We start from the raw sequence: 18166 nt of genomic DNA, 5'->3' as shown, positions 1-18166 counted from the left end.
GCACTGTGGCTCCCATGGAGCCCCAAATGCTGCCAGGGCCCAGCACGCAGGACGCACCAGCCCCCCGCCCCCTCCCCCGAGCTAGTACCAGTGGCCACTGTGCCGGTAGGTGCAGGCTGAGGGGGCCCCTCCTCCGTGCCCCGATGAGGCTTGTTCTCAGGGATGGGAACCATCAACCACACCTGGTGAGGAGGTGAGGTCTGCGGGGCTCAGGTCTTGGGCTTTCCCAGGCTGCCCTGGCCGACGCTCTCATTACTCTGTGACTCTCAGGGACAGACCGCAGGCCTGTCTCCTCACAAGTCTTTGTCTAGAGTCCCAAGGTTGTTCCTGTGAAGTCACAGGCTGACAAGAACCAGCTGGTCTCCCACGTGCAGCTCTGTCCCGTCTCCCATGTGCAAGGGGCTGGCGACCACCACAGGACAGCAGCCATGTCCTGGGAGGTCCTGAAAAGCTGTTAATGAACCGAGTCTCCTGAACAAACCCTGCTGCTGTGACAAAATGCCCGAGACAGACAAACCCAGGAACGATGACCCGGGCTTGTGGTTCTGTGGCACAGGTGACAGCACCGGGACATCCCAGGGCATGAGTAAACTGGCTCCTTGACCAAAAACATCCTCCCTGATCTGGCCTGGGCAGCAGTGGGCTCTGTCTCGGGTGGTCTGTGGGGAGACTAGAAACAGCTGCAGAAACACAAGTCGTGGGCCAGCCAGCCAGCCCAGAGGATTACAGTGCCTGCTTAGGCAGGTGCGGGGCCCAGGGCGTCGATCGCCAGCCCGCCGTGCCAGCAACTGGGACTGGCTGCGGTGGTGCACTCGTAATCCCAGGGCTTGGAAGGCTGAACCTGTACAGGACCACTACAAGGCCGATACATGTAGCGAGACCCTGTAGACCCTGTGCTAAATACATTATAAGAAAAAAGGAACACAAGTCTTCAAGATGCCCCTGGGTCAGCTGGAAAGTGCTCGGCCATGGCTGCACCGGTTTCCGCTCTGCTTTCTGCTGCACCCATGCCTGGGTTAGAGGGACTCCTGCGGCCCTCAGGCCCACGGGCCCTGGGCTCCTTAAAGGCAAGGTGGACAAGGTCTCTGAGGTCACCATCTGCCTCACCTACCCCAACGTCTCACCAACCTCAGGTACCACACACCCAACTTCACCAAAAGTAGCAAAAAGGGCAACTGAGGCAGGAGCAACCTCTTGGAAGTCTCTCGTACTGTCTCTCTGTGCTGAGGCTGAACCAAGGCTCCTGCACTGAGCTACATCTCTGTATCTCTTCAACTTTGTTTTCAGGTAGGGTCTCACTAAGCTGCCCAGGCTGGGCTTGAACTGCTGATGCTCCTGCCTTCTGAATTCCTTCCGGGCTGTAGTGGGCAGGGCCAGCCTGGAAGCAGAGCCCGGGCTTGAGCTCTGCCGCTGCACAGCAGCCACGCGCTGCATGCTGTGGCGGCGCAGCTCGGGCTCGCACCCGCGGCAGGAGCTATTTCAGCTCTGGGGACACAGACCTGCCCAGCACAAGTGGGGTCACCAGCTAAGGGCCACCAAGCAAGAACTCCAGCTATGACAGCGTGGTAAGTAGATTTTCTAAGCCAGTAGTCTCCAAAGGGTACAGATCAAGCGTGCCTCCTGGGTTCTCCCGGAGTCCCACCAAGTTATGTTTCACCGCAAAACTGAAGCGCTGGGCACAAGCATGCACATGACACGCCAGCGCAGCCAGCACCCTCGCCCAGGCCCAGTCCACGCTCCCCCTGGCGAACACACAGTCTTGTCGTAATACTTTTTTTTTTTTATTACAATATCCAAAAAATTGGGTATGCAAGTTTAGGGGATCTCAAGACCCCTGCTTTGATCGTAGGAATGTGCCACCTCAAGACTGTATTTCATCTATAAAGAAGTTCAAATGTAAAGAAAAAGGAAAACGCGATTTCTTAATAAACATTCTGTGTGTCTTTTCCTACCATCACGTATTCTTTTGTAAACCCTGAAAAAGTTTCCCTGTAAAGCAAATAATACATATATATATATACATAACATAGATGTAGTATATATATATATATATATATATATACATACATACACTTAGAGTGTGTGTGTGAAGTACGGACTGCTTTCCTTCCCCAAGATCAGCTCCTTCCCTTAATCATTGCTATTAGTGTCAACAAACGGCTACAGATACATATTGAGAATTAAATACGTAATCGTGAAATTCAAACAAGCCAAAGGGCAGAGGAGAAAGCACTGTGTGACGGCACATCTGGGATCAATCGCCGATGTCCTCTTCCAGGGCACAGCCTCCCGCGCGCGTGCGTGCGCACACCGCCTCGGGAGAGCTCTCGCCGCGCAGCTGCGAAGGCACTGGCAGCTCCCCGGCTGCCTGCCGGGTTCCGGTATTGCTCTCACCCGGCCCCCCGCCACAGAGGGCTGTGGGGACCGGGCCTGGCGCCTGCTGCCCCATGGCAGGGAGGCCGCAGCTCGGGAGCAGCGTCCGGTGTGCGTGGCCCACCGGCTCGCTGCTGCCCAAGGTCCCGGGGGTCACCCCGGTGCAGCGCCCCATCGAGGCCAGGCAGCCTGGGGTAGCGGCGGGAGCCACCCGCGCGGGCAGAAAGATGGACCGCACGGCACCGCACCGCCGGCAGGCAGCGGGCGAGGTGGCCGCGGAGGCCGGGGTGGGGGCGCAGCCTCCACAGCTGCGGTCACTGCAGGGCGCGGACGAGGTAGAGCTTCTCGCCGTGCTCGCTGGTGAAGATGGGCGCCTTCTTGTAGTGCTCCACCAGCTCGTCCATGCTGTGGAAGCGCCGCTGCCCGATGCAGTACACGTTGTCCAGCAGCTGCACCTTGAAGTGCTTGTTCTTCCCCGACGCTTTGAGGGACACGGAGAAGTCGCTGGGCTGCGGGGGAAGCACAGGGAGGTCAGCACCGGCGGAGCAGGGCGCGGAGGGCACTGCGGGGTCAGGGGCAGCACCCAGAGCCGCGGGGCGGGGCTCAGGGAGCATGCGCGCACTCTTCGGGAGGAGCCGGTTAATACGCCGCGTGGGCCGCGCTCGCCAAGTGTAAGGACACGCAGCCGGGAGCTCTTTTCCCAAACCTTAGCACCCTTGAGCGCTTCACAGCGCGCTGCGCAAGGCGGCAGCTCCAAACCCCACCAGAAACAGAGCCGTCAAGTACTTCCTGGCTCTAAGCTCCGCAGCAAGAGAGATCTGGGAAAACGGGTGCAATTTCCGCAGAATTCGGAACACACCCAAGGGGCCTGCAGCTCAGTGAAGGAAAAGCCGCTCAGTGCAGCAACGTGTCAGGATAGCCCTTTTCTGAGGATATTTTAGACGTATGCCACTAGTTTTATTAAATTCGCCTTTTTATTTCAATTCCTGAAAAACATGCAGGAAGGACACTGAGTGCAGAATGCTCTTGGTAAAAATAATTCTGTAAACTGCAACTATCCCTGGGGATGACTGCATACCCAGCTGCAGGGCCCAGGCACACAGGGCGACAGTGCCAGCTCTGGGGTGGCAGTGTGGGGACGCTGGTGCAGGACAGGCTGCAAACTGCTGGGGTCCATGAGGGAAGGGCAGCTCCTGTGGGCCAGAGGCAGGAGGAAAGGCTGTGTGTGTGTGCATGTGTGAGAGGGAGCATGTGCATGTGTGTGAGAATGTGTGTGTGAAGATGTATAACTGTAGTCTGTGTGTGTGGCTGTGCATATGTACAGTGTATGTGAATGTGTGTATATGTATGAGTGCATGTTAGTGCATGTGTAATGAGTGTGTATGTGAACCTGTGTATAACTGTGTATCGGTGCATGTGTGTCTCTACATAGAAGCATGTGCCTGTAGATGTGAGCATACACGTGGGGGTGTGCATGTGTGCACGGGTGTACATGTGTGCACGGGTGTGCATCCTCACAGTGCCAGATGCGGGCAAAGGCCCAGAAGACTTGGCAGCCGAGCCCAAGTGGTGATGCAGTGTGGGCGGGCCCGGGGAGCGCAGGAGCATCACCCTCCAGGGTCCCTGCAGTCCCAGTGTCCTCCCCCAGCTGCTGGATGCAGCACTCTGGGCCACCTGTGTACCTTGGCGGGCTGTGCCCTCAAGCTCCGGGCCCAAGCACCCTTCAGAAGCCTCCCAAGCCCCGGCCCAGGGCAGCTCAGCATCTTAGCTCCTCGGGTCTGGGGTCCAGGCAACCTATGAGGCTCCAGCTTGGGCAGTGCCTACAGACCCTTGGCTTGGACGGCCTGTGTCCCCGGGGACCCAGATGCTTACCCATGTCCCTCTCACAGGACCCCCAGGGCCACCCCAGCATCAGAGCAGAGGTACAATTCTGCAACGTAAGGGCAGTAAGGGGGGCAGTTCTGGATGACTCCTGCCACTGAGCCACAGCTGCTGTGGGAAGGAACGGTGGACACGATGTCGTCACCATTCACACATACACATCCCACTGCCCAGAACGGGCCGAGCGAGGGCCAGTGTTCTGGGAGTGCAAGGCAAGGGCTGAGTGCCCAGAGCTACCGGGAGTGCAGGAAGAAATTTCGGGAAGAGGCCCAGGCCACGGAGCCTAGGAGCAGACAGAAGACAGAGACAGACATCGAGGGGGGGCCAGAGCTCATGGAAGCCTGCGAACCAGCCCACACGCAGCACAGCAGCCTGCATTCTGGGGCAACTTCCAGACCTCACACGGCCTGAAAGCTCTGTTCCTGAACACTGCCCCGCTCTCCAGAGAAAGCATAATTCACAAGCCAGGCCCAGTGACACAGAGAGGACGGTAACAACTTCAGAGAACAACTCCAGCCACAGGCGGTGAGGAAAGCTCTGCGGGCACGGACTCGCTCCATTCCGGGTGTCTCGCGCCTTCCTCCACCACTTCGCTCCCAGGACGCACACACCCGCCTGCAGTACAGGAAGGGCCTGCATCCAGGGCCATTTTAAAGTGAAAAACCAGTGACCTGGACACAAGCAGGTGACCTGAGCATCTGACAACCCAGGCAGCTACACAAGGGGACAGTGTGGGATTGCATCCTGCCACTTGGGCAGGGAGCCGTGTAAAACCTCAGACCTGTAGAGCCCTGGAGTTTTCCACTTGACGTTTTCAGCCTGTAGGCAACCGAGAAAAGGAGAGCTGGGAATCGGGATCACGACCTTCCACTCTGGGCAGCCCGGCGCCCGTGGTGGCCACCGCTCTGAACGGTTGCCTCCTCTATGGGACCTCACGGGATGGATGCAGCCAGCCCCAGCCTCGTCTGTGTGACTGTCCACCTGTGGCTCTCAATAGACGCCCACGACTCAGGCACTGCGCAGCGGCGCTGCCCTCAGGCAAGGCACGGCTGCATTTGAGCTCCCTAACTCAGCATTAGGGTGCACAAATGCGCACTACGGCAGCCACACTGGGGGGCAGGAAGGGTCGTTTTTAATTTCATGGACTCCTGAGCAGAAACCTTAAAGTTAAGGATGCAGAACAAATGCGGCCAAGCAGGAGCCTGAAAGTCTCAGAGCTTAATTCACATGGAGCAGACTTTCCCCAGGGAACCTGAACACAAGTGAGCCCGCCCTGCACACACCGTCTGCGGCTAGGGCTCAGTGTCCCTGGCCTCCCCCGAGATGCTGGCGACCAGAGTGCTCCAGGCTTGGGATCTGCTATGAACAATTGCATGAGGAGCTATTGGGGGGCTGGGGCTCATCTAGCGCAGAGTTCACTTACGTCTCACACGCTATGCACACAGCACATGATGATTCTGTCCTCGAGACAACCGTCACGAAGCGGAACTGACCACTGGTGTCTCCTCATGCGCCACGCACAAGACTTCAGCCTTGGCAGCATTCTGGATCTGGGTTGAGGGTGGCTCACAGGTGGGGGAGGAGCAGGCAGGGCTCTGGAAGCACCCGAGCTGGCCTCCTCCGCCCAGCCACCTCGGCCCTCTCTGTTTCACTGTGTGTCCTCCAGGGGACCCTGAAGCCTACTTGCTGGGAGCTGCTAAGGCTGGAAACATCCTATGCGGGAGGGCACAGTGAGGCCTCACTGCCTAAAGCAGTCACGCTACCTCAGTCTTGAGAAAAACATCCTGCCTGGACGTTGTGGGCTATTAGTCACTCGGCAACCTGCCTCCTGCAACTTTGCAAAGGTATAAACTACTGTTGTTTGGTGGCCTTTGCCCATCAGGCTTGGTCCACCACCTGACCTCAGCTATTATCTCATCTTTCTCTTCTAAACCTTCTCGCCATTCTCTCCTGGGGATCACAGGGAGGCTGCCGAAGCCCTGCGCCTCCTGAGACCAAGCACACCGGGGTGGGGCACTGGCTGTGCTGGAGCCACCGACCAAGTGGCCCAGCAGCCCCACAGGGGGACCCTAACGCCTCACAGTGCGCTGAGCCTTCAGCCCCACAAGATGCTGCTGTGGGGAAGTTCTGGGCTGCAGAGTAGCCTGAGGTCTCCTCTCCTCACGCTGAGCAGTCCTGGGTCTGCCGGTGCCACAGCTGGACCAACAACTCCACCCAGGCGGCAACACCCGGCCTACAGATGAACACCGTGCGCTGCTGGGGAGGGCGACCAGCCTTGTGCGCGCGGCAGGAACAGAGGCCAAAACCGCTGCTGTGGAAAGCCATGCTGGTTCCTCAAAAAATTAAAACTAGAGTTGGTGCCTGATCCAGCCACGCCGCCCCCAGGCAGACACACAAAGCAAACAGAAACAGGCCGGGTCCCTGCGCCCACCTTCACAGCAGCGTGCCCAAAGTGGAAGCACCCAGGTGCCCACCAACAGGTGCAGCATGGAGATGACGGGGTGCTGTCCAAGAAGGGACTGTCAGGCCTCCATGAGGAGCGAGAAGGCACTCCCTACGCCTGGCCAGACTGCGGTGGTGGTGCACAGGAGCGCAACGGTCACCGAGGGACAGGCCTCTCACGCCTGATGTCGAGAGCCGAATTCACGGTACAGAGTAGGATGGGTCTTGTGGGGCCGAGGTGGGGAGTCTGGGCGGACTCCTGCCCCAACGCCGGGAAAGGGCTCGCCGCACTTGGCGAAGCACTCAGCTTGCTGGCACTGAGCTCTACCGGGGAAGCACCTCCAGGGCTTGTGCCCGTGGCAGAGTGCAGGCACTCCCACGGGCTCACATGGACAGCCACGCCCCTCCTGCCCCAGATGCATAGGCAGGGGGAGGGCCACACCAGGGGGGAACAGGAGCACGTGACCATCACGGCTAGCTCGTGGCATCTCGGACGGGGGACACCTGCAGAGCAGCGGCAGCTTCTCCACGTGTGCGGCCAGGGGTGCCGGTGTGCTCCTGCATCCCCAGCAGCCAGGAGGCCCAGGCAAGAGGATCCCTGGTTCTAGTGCAGCTGGGGCAACACAGTGAGACTCTATCTCAAAATAAAAAGAAGGAAAAAAAGAAAAAGAAAAAGAAAAAACAACAAGGTCTGGGAGTGGAACTCAGTGCAAGGTTCCAGGTTCAACCCCCAGTGCCACCAAACACACAACAGTAACTTCAGCAGTGCCCTCCAATGCCAACCTATGGGTATCTTTGGGTCGGGTGACACCAGTCAGTCCTTCAGAGAATGTAACACCTGCACCCTCCCTTCCCTCCGTGCTGTTTTGTTTTAGAAAATACCAGTCAAAGGGGCTGGTGGTCCCCCTCCACTCACTCCACTGCTGAAGGGCGTAACTTGTCTGCTGGGGCAAGCCTGGCTCGGAGGGAAGGCCTCACGCTTCCGAGGGCTCTGCGCACGCCAGCCACGTAAGCGACAGGGTCTTGTCTGACCCACGTCCTTCTGTACTGCACCTTTAAATGTTCCAGAGGGAAACTCCTCTCATGCATGCCATCAGTGGTATGTGAGTTTCACAGAAATTAGAGCTAATACCGCTGAGCCCAATTTGGACGTACTTTCTTCTTTGGCTGGGGAAGTTGTTCTTTGGTCCCAGCTGGATGAAGAACAGTTCTCTCACCCGTGGAGGTGGTGAGGACCCTCTGGGGACATCAGGGTAAGTGGTGAGGGAAGGGCCCACGGGGGCTGGGACCGGGACTGTGGCAAGGAGTGCACGGGTGTCGACTGCAGGTCACCAGCAATGTGAAGACGTGACGGTGACACACCCAACATGTGCCACAGCCCAGGACCTACTCCTGGCCAGCTCTTCCCCTCCCTAGGGACAGGGAGTGGGGGGAGCGTTAGGAAAATGCTGTGCCCCATTCTACCCTCCCCGTGTGTCACATGCCCATCTCCCCCCAAGAAAAAAAATAGGTAAAAATGCATGTGCTACACAAACCAGGTGTCCCTCCTAGAAACACAGAAGCCTCAGATTTGGACCAGTAAAGAGGCACCCTGGAGACGGGGCCCAGGTCTGCACGCAGGACTCAGCTGGGTTTGGGTCCTGTGTCCTGGTCCTGTGCAGACTTTGGATGTGTAGCCGGGGTCAGACAGTTTGTGCGGCCTATGCCCAGCCCTGTAATGGTGACACAGTCCCACGAGGCCAGGAGCGCCCGTGTGACATCCTGCTGCGGCTCAGAAAGCTCCAGATTTTACAACACTTGGGATCTGGGGTCAGGGATACTCCGCCGGCATTTATTTTCTTTTACACAGAATGAGGTAGAAATGAAACTCGCTCCAAGCCTTTTGGAAGTGTGGAGTGGATTTCAGGCTGGGCCTAATTCTTCAGGGTGCGCAGGATCACAAGAGGCCACCTCCCACACAGGAGGACGCCATGGACCCACCAAGGCCGGGGACTGGGCGTACCCCAGCCTCCAGGACACGCCATCGCTACGCCCTGCTGCACACGCCGACCGCGGCACCCGCCTCACAGACGGCAGCGTGGCCTCAGCTGCTCGCTACAGCTACAAGGACACGGAAGCCAGAACCCAGCACAGCTGAGAAGCCGATGCTAAGCGGGCATGGGGCGGCTCCAGGGGAGTGCCACCGGCGGGCCTCAGAGAGCCCAGACGCGCAGCTCAGGGCATGACACGAAGCCAGGCCACCAGCAGAAGGCAGCGCCCCAGGGCCTGCGCTCCCTCTTCACGGAGCACAAGGGCACAGCTTCAGCGCATGCTCCAAGAGCAAACGTGTGAGCAGGAAGCCATGAGATGAATTCGGCAACAGAGGCAAATGCCTCTACATGGAAGTGAACTGCAGGGCAGACTGGGATCTTCACCTTTAAGCATTTCTTACAACTCCTGGGGAGGCACTGCTGTGCAGAAATGGTGTTGCAAAACAGATGAACGAAACCATTGTAAGGTCACAGTAATGCTCAGGACCAGTGCTGCCAAAGGGATGTGCTGCTGGTGCAAATTCTGGGGCCCCGACCAGAAGGCTGTGGTGGGGGGGCCCCCAAATCCGGGTGAGCTGCAGTGCGACCCCCTAAAGGGGACTGATGAAACTGCAGTCAGAGGGGATCTTCATGAGAAATTTTATAATTACAAAATCTATTGAGGCACTCTTATTTCCTGGCTAGGAAATAGGCCGGATTAAAAATAAAAAGAGGAACAAAGCGTACATCGCCTTTTGTGAGGCCAACATATAATACACCGGACTCTCCCTGGCAGGGCAGTTCTGCTCTGTGCAAAGCGTGTGCTGCTATGTGTGCTAGTGCGCTATGCACCAGGGACTTCGATCTCGCTGAGATCCGGTCTCGGGAGCAAAGGACCCTGGGACCTCTGGGGCACACGAGCCATCTGACCCTGTCAGTCCACATCCAGCTCCTGACTGACCTCCACTCCGCCTCTGTGAAGACGGAGGCCACATCCTGAGAAAGTGGAGGCTGGCATCTTGCAAGTTAACAGCAAGCTGAGTCTCCCAAGGGGGCTGCACAGAGGCCCGGAGAGTGCAGAGGCAGGCAGGCCCGACTCCTGGGCAGGCAGGCTGGCTCCCAGCTGCACAGGGACCAACAGTGGGGCGTGACGGAGGGTAAGACACAGCGTCGACACCTGGAGACCCCACAGGAGGAAGGAGGCTGGGAGAAAGATCAAAGCTGCGAGCCTGTCTTCTCCCAGGGAACCCAACCGGCCTCTGACAGACACTTCGGGCAGCATGGTTGGTCCCCTCAAAAGCCCACACTTGCAAGCTCAGAGACGGGCTTGCTTTTACTCTCCAAAGGAGAGAAGTAGCAAGTGCTTTAAAATGCCATATACTTCAGTCAGACGAGGTGGTACAGCCTCCACCCCCAGCACTCAGCAAGTCTGAAAGACCAGCCTGGGCAATTTACGGCCTTAGCTTGTCTCAGAATGAAAACTAAAAAGAGCCTGGGCTGCAGCTCACAGCGAGGGTCTGGTTCAGTGCCTGGGGCCGCACTGAGATCAGTCTCGCTCGAAGTACCTCAGCTGCTGGGAAGTGCCTAAGAGGCAGTGACCTGGGGGTGGGGCTGGCGCGGCCTGTGGTGCCAGGGACCGAGCCGCAGTCCCTAAGCTCGCCTAGGCAGGCGCTTTAGTCGGCTGAGCCATCTTGCCAGCCCCAATACTCCACACCTCTAAGCAAGGCTGGACTCTGGACGTGGAATCGGGGCAGAGCACCTGACCCCAAGCTGGCTCCGCAGCGCGCTCTCAGGGTCTGTGCCACATGGGAAACTTTCGGTTCCCTCTCTGCTGGCCTCAACGCTCTGAGCGCACCAGGCACTGTGCTGATGTCACATGAGACCAGCTCTGCCGCATGTGCTGCCAGCCACAACCAACCCTGGCAGCTCTGTGGGGGTTGTAGTGTTTCAATGAGACGTCGCAAGGTACACTGGCCCTGGCAGCGGAGTCCACTCACCACCCGACAGTGTCGAGGAAGACGCAGCCCCGACCTCCTCCTGTGACAGGTACCACCCTGTGACAGGTACCAAGTGGGCACACATGGTGGCACAGCTGTGGAGGGCGATGGGGCTGGGCACATGCCTGCGTCCCACATTCTGCCTCTGAGAAATGAAGGCAGGCCTGCAAGCGACAGTGACTAGAGCCTGCACCCACAACTCCAGCTGGGGTCTCACTGTAGAGTGGGCAGCTCTGGGGACAGGTGACTGTCCCTGTGGGGTGCACGGAACAGGCCCGGCCCTCCTGAAGGGGTAGGGCTGAGTTAGGTGGTGCCAGGCAGGGCAGCAGTGAGTGACCTTGGGACCCAAGGGCTGCAGAGAAAGACGAAGCACAGCCAGAGGCCGTGGCCTTGCACACAGTGGCCACAGCAGCAAAGTGAGAGACTGTCCCGCGGGGGCCTCGAGAAGGTGCACAAGGGCCTAGATCACTCAATTTACACTCTTGTCCCCAGGAAATCAGGTGATCACAGGGTCAGGAGCTCATGACCCCCAGCGCAGATCCCAGCAGACACAGAGACCTCCCAAGTGGCACTGGGTGAGCTGGTGCCCAATCCCAGCGTCCTTCCTACCACCATACATGCCCACCACCCGGTAGGGCACCCTGGCAATGGCCCCACAATGGGGCACGGTGGAGCGCAGCCTGCTGGGACCCAAGCTGCAGCGGTGGGGACCCAGCAGGTATGTGTTCCTCCCCTGAGAGGTACTGGGGGAGTCCCACGGTGCATCAGGCATGGGAAGCTGGGGCTAAGCACAGAGGGAGGCCATACACAGCTTGGGACACGGCCTGCCGCGCTTGGACGCTGCTAACGTGGGGACTGCTTCTTCCTGAGCTGGTAACTGAGTCAGAGACCACACAGGCCTTGGGCGTGTGGCGGCTGCACTTACCGAGGACTCACTGTCCCTGACCAGGAAGTCGCCCTCCACGCCCCGCTCGTTGAGCGCGCACTCCGCCTGGTGGCGTGTCACGCTGCCGTAGTACCACTCGCGGCCTGCAAAGCGCCCACTGGCCGAAGGCCCTGTGAAGCCGGGCTGCGGGGTGGGCGCAGGGTGTGGGGCTGGCCCGTCGCTCAGCACCACCACGTAGTTCTTGGGGACCAGGCCCACCTGGCCCCGTGCGTTTCTGCACTTCCACCACTCAGGGTCATTCTCGGGCTTCTCGATGACCTCCATGGTCTCACCCTTGTCGAAGTTGAGCTCTTCCTCAGTGGCCGAGCTGAATGGGTATAGTGTCTGCACCACATGCAGTGTGCCCCGTGCCAGGCTCAGGCCAGGGGCCCTGCGTGGCCCGGGCATCCCGGGGGGCTCAGCGGCCGCGGCGTCCACCTCCTCCAGCACGTAGTTGGACGGGAACCATCCCACCTGCCCGTTGAAGCTGCCCCGCCACCAGCCGTCGCTGCACTTCTCCATGACGGTGACATGCGAGCCCTTCACCAGGGACAGCTCGTCCTCACGCTCAGCCACGTAGGCAAACTTCACAAAGGCCGGGATGCTGAGGTCGTAGATGCGGTCGGCCGCGCCGTTGGCCGGGAACTCGGCCTCTGTGCTGGGGGTCGGGGACGCATCCCGTGCGCTGGGCTTCCTTCGAGTCCTGCCGAGGCCTGTGGGGAGACAGCAGGCTCAGTGTGTGCAGTGGGCAGGGGACGCAGGGGCTGGGACGCAGCACCACCCAGAGGCTGCGTGGAGCAGCGGCAAAGTCACAGGGAAGGGCCGAGGCCAAGCTGACCTCTCCTCCACCCAGGACATAGGTCACCTGTGACCCCCAGGTGCAGGAACCGTGGAGAGTGAGGGAAGCACCACCAGCACTCGAGATGGCCTGGGGTCCCTAGGGTATGTGGCGAGGAGAGCTGAAGCGCTTGAACCCTTACGACAGTGAGAGACCGCTGCTAGGGGCCCCAAGCCCCTCCGCCCGCCACATCACACGGGTCCGCCACGCTCCACGGCAGCTGTGGCATCCTGCACGGCTCCACCAGCTGTGATCAGCAACTCAATGAAGGCTGCTGTTGGGCACCAGTGAACAGAAAGGCCAGCTCTGAAGAACAGGCTGCCACCCTCCCCCACCCACCAGGTGGGCCACCGTACAACTTCCAGCCCTTCCAGTAGTCAAAATGACCGCAAAGGGGTTTCTGAATTGGCTCAGGACCTGCAGGCAGCCGGGACAGCGCACCAAGTACACTAGGAGAGGCCTCGAGAGCTGGTGCAGAAGTGTGAGGCCGACGGGAGGGCGTGTCCAGCGCGGGGAACGCTCCAAGGGGCACTGGAGGCAGTGCCTCCTACTGCAGTGTTTTTAGAGTAAAATATCTCTCACCATTCAGGTGAAAGAAAGGCATCCAGGTGCTCTGCACCCTTGGAGAGGTCGGGTCTCTGCAGGGCAGCAGGGTCTGCGCCCTCTGCCTGCCACACCAGGGACCTGGGGCCCTGCACGCCCGCACACCAGGGACCCGGGACCCTGCACGGAAACGACGCTTTTTTCTGCCCTGGTTCTTACGTGAGTTAGGAAACATGAGCCCGCAGGTCCCGCTGGAAGCTGGTTTTCAGGGTGATTCCAACCACAGAGTCCCTGCAACCCCATGGGCCGGACGTGCTGGGGAGCCCCAAGAGGCTCCAACCCAGGGATGACCTGGAGACTCCCAGGCAGGGATGTGTGGTCTTGAGGGGAGGTCAGCACATCCTGGCCTTGGGCTGCAGCCCTCCCTAGAGATGGCCACCCGCCTGCCCATGGCTTTTGCCCAGTAGGCATAGAGGGTCTGTGGGTGTCCTTCTCCTTCCACAAGGATGCCAAAGCCCCCAGGTGCCTTACCTCTTTCTCCTTTGCTATGCCCTGAAGTAGCAGGGTGGTGAGCCTCGCCTGAGCAGGTCACACAGCCAGGTCTGAGGTCCAGCGGGGACAGTGCAGGCGGAGGGTGTGTGTAGGATGAGCCAGCTCCCCCCACCCATTCACCAAGCAGCAGCTGCCGCTGCCTCATCAGGGACTGCAAGACTGGACCCTGCTCGAAGAAAGCCAAGATCTCACAAGCTAAAAAAATGGGAACTTCCCCTAAGAACTCTGCTCTGCATGCAAACAGGAGATGCCAACCCTACAGCTCAGCCCTCCCCGTGGTGTCAGTCACAGAGCAGCGTGTCCACAGGAAGACCTTGCAGCAGCGGCACAACCCGGGGCCCACGGCACAGATGGACGGCCCTAACGGAAAACCCTGAGACCCGAATGCTCCCGAGGAGACCTGAGGCCTTCTCAGTGCCTATGAGCCATCGCTCCGGCCTGACCTCGAGTCTGGCCAAGACCCGGGCACTGTGCTCACTCGCCACTCACCGGAAGGAACAAAGCAGCAGGGAATTTCTGTTCAGGGCTGGGGTCCATCTGCAGGACCTCATCCTGGTGCGTAGACATCCCCCACCCCAAGCCAACTTGAAAGCCCAACACCTGTGGCCGCAGTGCAGACAAGGGGTTCTTCCTTTTTCCGCTTTATGACTGTCATCTGGTGTGGCACCAGGGAGGGGACCCAGAGCCTCTGCACTGAGCTCACCCCCAGCTCCCCTCCCTCATCCTTTTAAATGCTGGGCTGCGATTTCACTAAGTTGTTACACTGCCCACCCTGGGTTTGAACTCTTAATCCAAGTTTCCTGCCTCAGCTTCCTGGAGCCCTGGGATTACGGACATGTGTCACCATCCCCGGGTCAGAGAAGGCATGCGGAGACTTCTGCCCAGAAGGCAGAGAGAGCCCTGAAGCCACCAGCCGGGTGCCGAAATCCTCTGCAGGTCTGTGCTACACCACTCACCAGGACCAGGGAGCACAGCTTTTGGGGAAAAGTGTCGCAAGGCACACTTAGAAACGTCGTCTGTGGACGTGCCGGCTACACAGGCCACAAAGCTCCTAAGGAGTCCCAAGGGCAGGCCGGCACCCTTCCGGACCCTGGACACACAGGCTGGGGCCACCGCAGAGGCTGGAGGACCGACCCGTGACCGTGCTACATTGCTGACCTTTCCCAAGACCACGTGAGCCCAGTCACTGAGCCACGGAATCCTGTGACACCTGGCACCACCCAAGACTGCGCCCTACCTGGCGCTAATGATACGGACAGCAAGCCCACGCAGCCACTGAAGCCTCCGTCCCCTGCCTGACATCCACAGGCAGCTGCTCCCTGGGGTGCACAGGCGCCTCGGCCAGGCACATGGCTGGGCTGCTTCCTTCTGGGCCTGTGTGTGCCCACATCTCCCATGTCCCCTGTAGCTAGCTCGTGCCGCCCATGTCCAATCCCCCCGCCTGCCTTGGCCTCCACAGTGCTGGGCACTGAGCGCAGGGCCTGGTGCGTGCCAGGCAGGCAGGGTATCCCAGCCCCAACCTGCAGTTCTTAGAGAACGCCTGTCATGCTGGGTGGGGCCTGCCTCAGGGACCTTGCCTGCACTTTGTCACGATGAAAGGCCTTGTCTCCCTGCAGTCAGGTTCTGCAATGGAGACAGGGACAGGGACAGCGCAGGCCCATCTACCTGCATGAGGTGACGGTGCCAGGCTCGGCTGGGCTCCCAGTGGCGTGTTCACCCAGCACACGGGGCCTTATGTGCAGCCCCAGCACAGAAGGTGCTCCGGATGGGAAGGAGCCCGAGGGCCTCGTGTCTCCTCAGTCCAGTCTGACTGGACTGGACTGCTGCCGCAGGGTGCGCTGAGCCCCAGGAATTTCATTTCTAGCCTGCAGGCTGGGAGTCCAGGTCCTGGCTCAGACAGTGGTTGCTTGGGCCTCTGTTCAAGGTCACTCCACCTCCATCCCTGAAGCTCAGGGTCTCAGGACCCAGGCGCCACCTCCTGGTGCCACTGCATGGACACTGAGGTTTCAACACAGGACTGGACAGGACACAGGCTGAGCAGTGGCCCGGCCAGGTCTGTGTCCCTGGGCCGCAGCCTCCGCCAGCCGCTGGCTGTGGAACGCTATGCTCCACTCAGGACCTGGCGAGCAGGTGACTGACAGTCTCCAGGGCCGTCCCTGGCCAGGCAGCAGCCCGGCTGAGGTGACAGTCTCCAGGGCCGTCCCTGGCCAGGCAGCAGCCCGGCTGAGGTGACAGTCTCCAGGGCCGTCCCTGGCCAGGCAGCAGCCCGGCTGAGGGCGCCGAGACAGTCCTTCTGAGCCAAAAGCCAGGCCAGGTGGCCCCAGTGCGCGGCCCAGCAGGTCTCCGAGGGAGGCAGCTTGCTGCTGTCGTGGGCAACGACTCCGTCACACTTAATGATCAAATAGAGCGCACTCGTTCTGTGGGCAGACAGACGGCACCACTTTAAGCGGCAAATGGCCGAGCTGGATTTAACGGTAAACCACACTTTTCCCATTTCTGTGATGATTTTTTGGCATCAGGCTATTAGATCCCTGATCCCAAGTTACACTTTCATTGATGATAATAAGCACATTTAAACTTTTCTGAATAAAATTACATACATTAAAGATGAGTTCTAATAAAAGCTTGGCTATGTCATACATTATTAATGTTAGTAATTTTAAAGTCAAAATCTTTGATGTACTCCTCTTGAGATGAAGGGATGTTATAACAGATGCCTTTAAGACACGCGCCGACTGTCGCCTTCCAGCTGGAGTTTTGGAGATTTAAGACGGAATGTCAAATCTGATAGTTCCGAAATCTACTCCAGTTGATTCATTTAGCCAGCGCACTTCAGTCTTAGGCATTCTACAGTGAAATCCTTTAATTTTTTTCTCACTAATCAGATCCGTAACATAAACCAGACTCAGCCAGAAAACCTCCTTATGCTTGAAAGGCTGTGAGTGTGCTGAGCTCCTGCTAGCGATTAAGGGGATCGAGCGTTAAGAGTCAACTAAACACAAAGCCTTGTCATTCAGCGCCCAGGGACCTGGTTCAGGACGGAAGCCGCGTCCACGGAGGGGGCTAACGTCTGCTGCCTTTCAGGCCACTCTGGGCTGCCTGGATCCGCGCCTGGCACGGGATGAGATCGGCTTCCTGGGCCAGCAAGATGGCTCCGTGGCATGAGCGCCTGCGTTCTGAGGCAGCAACCTGGCCAGCACCTTCATGCCGTCTGCCCAGACTCGCTTGGAGACCTGCAACTTGTGCCCAGGGACGCGCCAGTCGTGGGAAGCTCTGTCCAAGGAGGCTGGGCCAGGAGGGCCCGGCTCTGGCACGATCGCTGAGTTACCGTGGTGGTCATCTAACACGGCCGAAGCCCTTACAACAGCAGCTCATCTTCCCAGCGGCCACGTCCTCTTCTCCCCCCACCAGCTCTGGCCACAGTCTCCTCTCACCTCTCCCGCGCACACAGGGGAGACCCCAGTCAGCTCCTGACCTGCTACCTGGACCTGCCCCTCAAGCTCCACCCTCGCAGAAGTCCTTGGAGGTCTCAGCTCTCTGTCTTGGGTCAAAAGATCCCCTTGCTGCCCTCGATCCCCTCTATCTTTGGAGTTAATAAAGGCTTCTTTCATCTTTCCCATCTCTTTACTGTGTCGTCCGAAAAACCTAAGAGTCCATGTGAGGGATGAGGAAGCAGAGCTGGCAGAAGAAAGCCCAGACAGGCAGGCAGCAGGCAGATGGATGGACACTCAGGCAGGGCCCTCAGCACTCGCAGAGCCTGACCCACCGGGCTCTCAGTGTCCACTGGTTTTTCTCTAGCTCCATGTAAGCTGACCTGCTGTCATGTCAAGGAAGAGCCTGGAAGAGCTGCTCTCCGGCCACCCTCTCCTGCCTGCTACCTCCACAAATGTGCCAACCTCTGGTGCCAGGCTAGAGACCTGTCTGTGTCGCATCTGGTACCCTACCTGTCATGAAGGGCTTCACAGAGTCACACCAGTCCCCTGCTCCAGGGAGATGGAGCCACAGGATGGAGGACAGCGATGGAGAGGGCCAGGGAAAAGGGCCAGGCTGGGAGGATGCTGCTGCCACGCACACATCACCCAGAGCACCAGAAGTGGCCCAGGCATGGAGGTGTGGGGCTACAGGGCCCTCCTGAGCCCAGCATCGCCTGGTCCCTGCTCCCTGCTCCCCGGGTCTGGGACTTGAACCCAAATTCTCAACCTCTAACAGGAAGCCCATACCGTGTGACAGACAAGGAGCACGAACACAACTTGCCTGAAAACAAAAAGTGGCCTGGAAGTAGAGGATCTTCTCACTAACGTGAAAGTCAAACGGGAACACAGATGCCAATGAAAAGAACTTAGAAGCTTTTCATTATAATTGTTAATGAAAGATACACATATAAATAGCACTTCTCTACACACATCCCAGGCCAGGAGCGCAAGTGGTTCTGAATATGAGAAGGGGGTGTGAGACAGGAAGTGTCCATACTGGCACACCCCGCCCCTGCCCTGCACACCCTGCACCCCGCCCCTGCCCTGCACACCCTGCACCCCGCCCCTGCCCGGCTCTGCACACCCTGCACCCCACCCGTCCTGCCCTGCACACCCTGCACCCCGCCCCTGCC

The 18166-nt window shown here is 59.0% G+C and overlaps 1 protein-coding gene across 7 annotated transcripts in view; it reads right to left on the bottom strand.

Annotated features, from left to right (window-relative positions):
- Positions 1–2581: 2581 nt before the first annotated feature.
- The window catches only part of Nck2 (NCK adaptor protein 2), a 100862-nt gene continuing 85277 nt past the window's right edge, over positions 2582–18166 (bottom strand). For all 7 annotated transcript variants that reach the window (XM_023717519.1, XM_023717515.1, XM_023717516.1 and 4 more), the window contains 2 exons: positions 11628–12340; positions 2582–2882 (listed from right to left, as the gene is read on the bottom strand). In XM_023717519.1, the coding sequence (XP_023573287.1) occupies positions 2688–2882; positions 11628–12340 (908 nt within the window). In that variant the 3' untranslated portion in view covers positions 2582–2687. The remainder of the gene's footprint in view (positions 2883–11627; positions 12341–18166) is intronic.

Source organism: Octodon degus, unplaced genomic scaffold, assembly GCF_000260255.1.
Source record: "Octodon degus isolate 3935 unplaced genomic scaffold, OctDeg1.0 scaffold00052, whole genome shotgun sequence".
Lineage (NCBI taxonomy): Eukaryota > Metazoa > Chordata > Mammalia > Rodentia > Octodontidae > Octodon > Octodon degus.
Note: the sequence above shows the minus strand (reverse complement) of the source record. Positions and strands in the feature narration are given on the sequence as shown.